The sequence below is a fragment of the Odontomachus brunneus genome, unplaced genomic scaffold (assembly GCF_010583005.1).
Source record: "Odontomachus brunneus isolate Ranch 3 - 2012 unplaced genomic scaffold, Obru_v1 Obru_scaffold_003, whole genome shotgun sequence".
NCBI classification, from domain to species: domain Eukaryota; kingdom Metazoa; phylum Arthropoda; class Insecta; order Hymenoptera; family Formicidae; genus Odontomachus; species Odontomachus brunneus.
In genome coordinates this window covers 1,923,000-1,927,723 of record NW_022639453.1, presented here as the reverse complement: position 1 = coordinate 1,927,723, position 4,724 = coordinate 1,923,000, and the positions used below count along the sequence as shown (strand labels likewise).

General features: G+C 44.1%; 2 protein-coding genes across 2 annotated transcripts in view; one reads left to right on the top strand and one right to left on the bottom strand.

The window, feature by feature from the left end:
- The window catches only part of LOC116844440 (RING finger protein 17), a 278,692-nt gene that overhangs the window by 87,198 nt on the left and 186,770 nt on the right, over nt 1–4,724 (bottom strand). The window lies entirely within an intron of this gene.
- Nucleotides 1–4,724, top strand: part of LOC116844605 — a 102,936-nt gene that overhangs the window by 76,549 nt on the left and 21,663 nt on the right. Inside the window, exon 3 of the mRNA XM_032816383.1 lies at nt 1,472–1,672. Within this exon, the coding sequence (XP_032672274.1) occupies nt 1,472–1,672 (201 nt within the window). The remainder of the gene's footprint in view (nt 1–1,471; nt 1,673–4,724) is intronic.

Genomic DNA, 4,724 nt, shown 5'->3' with positions numbered 1-4,724 from the left:
TATATATATATATATATATATATATATATATATATATATATCCAGTATATATTGTTATATTTCTATATTTTATTGTGCGAATGTGTTAATTATGTGTTTATGTCAATAGTTCTTGGAAATTAACATTTATTGAATAAAAAGGTATTGAAATATTATGTATTGAATAAAAATATTTATTTGCTTGTGTTTTCCCAATTTCTGTTCCGCACTTTCTTTCGCGTACATAGTTACCTCTCATTGGCTACGCTATTTTGTATCCAACCAATCAAATCTTGGACCGCTTTGGCCAGTCTCTTATATCTAGGGTCTCTAGCGCCGGACGAACACTAGTGCCATCTACTGCCGCGGCGGCGCATTGCGTTACATGCTATCTTCTTCTTCTGAAGTGAGACGAACTGGAGCGGGAGACCATCCTTGCCTCCGTCCTTGGGACGCGAAACAGTGGGGGGTGGACGCGCACGCGGATATCACTTCCCAAATAGCTTCGCGGAATGCGATTGTTCCCACTCGCGTCGCGCCCCGACCTACCATACGCGTCGTACAATGACCCCACGCTGGCCCTTTAACACGCGGCAGGGGTAGTAGCGCCGGCCGATCGAGCGTGCAGATTGATATAGTGACTCAATGGGTGCTTTCGAAATGTCTAGGTTTGGGTTGGGTTGAGTTAGTTCCACTATAGTATCGTTACATATACTATAGTGGAACTAACTCAACTTGACTCAACTCTGGGTATTTCGGAAGCACCCAATAACTTCGCTCGTAGATCTCGGAGCGATTCGAGACGAAAACCATTGGAAAGAGAAAATCACCGCGTTTCCCGTGGACGTGAAATCGTCCTTCGGTGTAATAAGGTTCAAACAGCGCAATTATAAAATTATGAAAAACACTAGTTCTTACGTTCAAGTGGACATTAATCCGCATTAAAGACCAACAGGGAACTTTGACTTGGATTTGGGATGCGTCAGTTTTGTGTTTCTGACGGGCATGCAATTTACGGATGTATTGCCCATATAGAGCCTCTGCCAAAAGTAACTGAAGATTAACCTTTTAACGGACACGCTCTGATATATCAGTGTTCGACTTAAACGTTTATCACGCCCTGATATATCAGTTCTGAGCATTTAAACGTTAAAGGGCACATTCTGAAACGTCAGTCCTACTTCTTCGTGTGCTGTAAGGTGCTGCCAATACTCGCCAACCGTAAGAACCAGCGAGGCTTACTTCATCGATGGCATAATTATTGCTACTTTAATGTGCCCCCTTTAAAGGGTCGATTGATCCAGACTATTATCCAGTAATACTATTAATTAATTCAATATATCCTATATGGCTGCCGGACATTTAATGATCCAGATACTCTGTATAGAATATGATACGGCGTTTTCCCCGGTTTGTTCACCCTTGACGAGAGCTTTACGCTCTGCGCGATCGTTAGACGCGGTCTACACAACACTGAATCTTCCTTTCACAGGAGGTGCGCGTGGCGGCGGTCGCAGCAGCAAGGTGTCGAAGCGGGCGAAGCCGCTCGACCCCGCCGAGGACGACTATTACTACGATGACGCGGATCCCGTGGACGAGAGGAACAATCCGACGAACGAGGCGCCGGCCGTACCGCCCGGATTCCTGAGCCCGTCTGTGCGAGAGTACCTCGATCTTGGTAAATCGATACCTGGTACGTAAACAAGATCATCTCGCGTAAAGTTGTCCCTTTGTGAGCCGCTTGTCGGCAATCTAGCCGATGCAACGACCCTCGCTTCTCACTCTCTCGCGTTCTTTTCATCTGTCTTCCTTCCTATCTTCCTCCTCTCTCTCTCTCTCTCTCTCTCTCTCTCTCTCTCTCTCTCTCTCTTCCCTCTCTTCCGCTTTCTCTGTGTGTATAGCTTCTGGAATCCGTCTTTACTCTCTTCCTCCCTTTCGTTTATCAACCCTCCTTTTCCCATTCCACCCCGTCACATCACCTGCACGCCTCTCTTCGTCTCTGCCCGACTTTTCTCGCTTTTTTTAATATCGAATGCACGCGACGCGTGGAAGACGGTCGATCGAACTGTATATTGCGTGCGGGGATAAAAATCAACGAACAAATCCTCGTGGATAATTTTGGCCCGTCGAAAGACTTGAGATACGGGATCAAGGAATAATATGAAAATGGGAGAAGCGAGCGATATGACGAAATAGGCGGAGAGGAGACGAGGAGGCGGTTGCGTGGGATCGACTCCGCCGAAAGCATCGCGTTTCCCGTCAAATATTTCACGCTCGACGGTGCCAGACTGCGAGAAACGCCAGGAACGCGGGGAGATACGCGTGGAATTGACCCTTTCTTTAAAACACCGTACGCAGTGCCATCCCCGTTTCACCCGGGAAGGACAAAAAAAATGTCGTCGAATCCGCGTAGAGGTATGCAATTGCGCGTAAAGCCCGCGGGATCTAATGTTCATTCATGGGATCATCATTTCCGAGAACAAGGCTGCGTACAGAGAGATCGTATCGCGACGGGAGAGGAAGACGCCATGAATCTTGATCTTTCTGCACAATGCTGACGCAAGAGTGACGAGGCATACAAGGTGTCCGCGTCGACGGTAATTTAGGGAACGGGCGTTTAGCTCGATGATTTTGAAGTGGAACTTTCTTAAGCGCAAATATCGAGATAGCTATTTAGCAATAATCAGTTGATTTTTATTACATTTGCTATTGATTTTATTTTAACAAACGATCCTAGTGATAATTGTGATAATTTAAAGACATAATCATAATCAAAATTTGGAATCATTTTATAGCATCATTTTATTCTCTTTAAGAAAAAAAAAATTTTGATCTCGGTGATCAGACATCAATAAAGAATCGGTCGAGAAACCTACGATTCCCAACTAGATATTTATTTCGGATCATGTAGCGTTATTTAACACAGAGTGATAATTAGGACTTTATTAATAACAAAGATTATTCATAATTAGGGCTCGTATTAATAGGCATTAATTATAATTTAACTGAAAATTTTGCATATAATTCTGAACAAAAATCTGAGTATCTCACTCTTAAAATAAGTTTCAAGTAACAATTGTTAATACAGACTTAGGATTTAATAACATCACCTTGTACAAACCAAATAACTGATGAATTTTTGTTATGTTTGCTATTGATTTTGCTTAACGAACGACCCTATTATTTGTGATAATTTAAAGATATAATCATGATTGAAGTTTGGAATCATTTTATAACAGCTCTCTAAGAAAAAAAATAATTCGATCTTGGTGACGAAACATCAGCAAAGGATCGGTCGAGAAATCTGTGATTGTCAACTAGATATTTATTTCATGATCAGGTTAACTCCATCAGTTACTTGGTTTGTACAAGGTGATGTTATCGAATCCTAGGTCTGCATTAACAATTGTTACTTGAAGTTTATCTCAAGTGAGATTCTCAGATTTTTGTTCAGAATTATATGCAAAATTTTCAGTTGAATTATAATTAACGACTATTAATACGAACCCTAATTATGAATAATCATTATTAATAAAGTCCTGATTATCTGCGTTAAAGGACGCTACATGATCCGACAACATCACTTTATACGGGACCCACTTACACTGGATAAACGGTTGAGGTGAACCTGGTCGGAACTATGGTTGAGGTCAACCTGGGCTGAATATCTAGCCGGATTTTTCTGTCGGCGCGTTGGTGATACGGTTAGTCGCAGAACACCCCGTATAACTATTCCCCAGAGAGTGAGCGGCCGCGTACGCACGAAGAAGAGAGTGCCGCTGATGCGAATGAAACGTCAAGTCGGAGCTTTGCCTCCCCCTCCCCTCTCTCCAGCTGTGATTATATAAGATTTGCCGGCCGCAAATGGATGGGATTTAAATCTAGACGGACGACGACGACGCGCGCGCAATACTGGCGTTCATGAACACCCTTCAACGGTAATACCACCGACAATAGACGGCGGAATGAGGAGGAGCGGAGGATGCCGGCGGAAGTATAAGGAAATACGTAGCCGCATACCTCGACGAGCAATAACTTATCTTCTATCCACTTCTTACCTTTCCCGCCTCGTTCCTGCAATCGCATAAAGCGCGGGCTCAAACCGAGAAACTCGTCGAATAGTACACGCCCGGGCGGAACCTCTCGCAATTTTACTGATATTCTGCCGCGGCTTTTCCTCACCGCCTCCTTTCAGACAGAAACAAGAAGGGACCCCACGTAACGCCCGTTCGTTCGTTCGTTCGTTCGTTCGTTCGTTGCCCGGGGCTGCTCCGTCAGTTCCCTCGCACGCACACATTCCCCTAACATTCCCCGAAAGCTCTACCACCCCCGGCGCGTGGTCGCGTCGATTTTTATGCGCCCCTCGACGCGTCACGCAAGCGCGACACGCCGGCAAGCTCTTCTCGACGTCTGTAACGCGTTGATTCTCGTTAATTGCGCGAAAGCTCCATTAATATGATTGTATTGCCAGAAACACGGTGAATATTACAAATGCAATTTCAAGCGCATATTTTATTACTTTTCAGCGGCCCTCTATTAGCCTACACACTAAGCAGGAATAAAGTTTTAACATTTCATTAACCTCTCAAGTGCGCCACCGTTCCTTTCGACTTACTTAAATTAGTATCTAACACATATCATTCTGTAACGTGAACTGTAATGTGAATTCTAATCGAGAGAACGCAAAAAGAGCACATTGTAGATCAAACTTAAGGGGATGCTGGAGTTGATGACGAACTCGAACG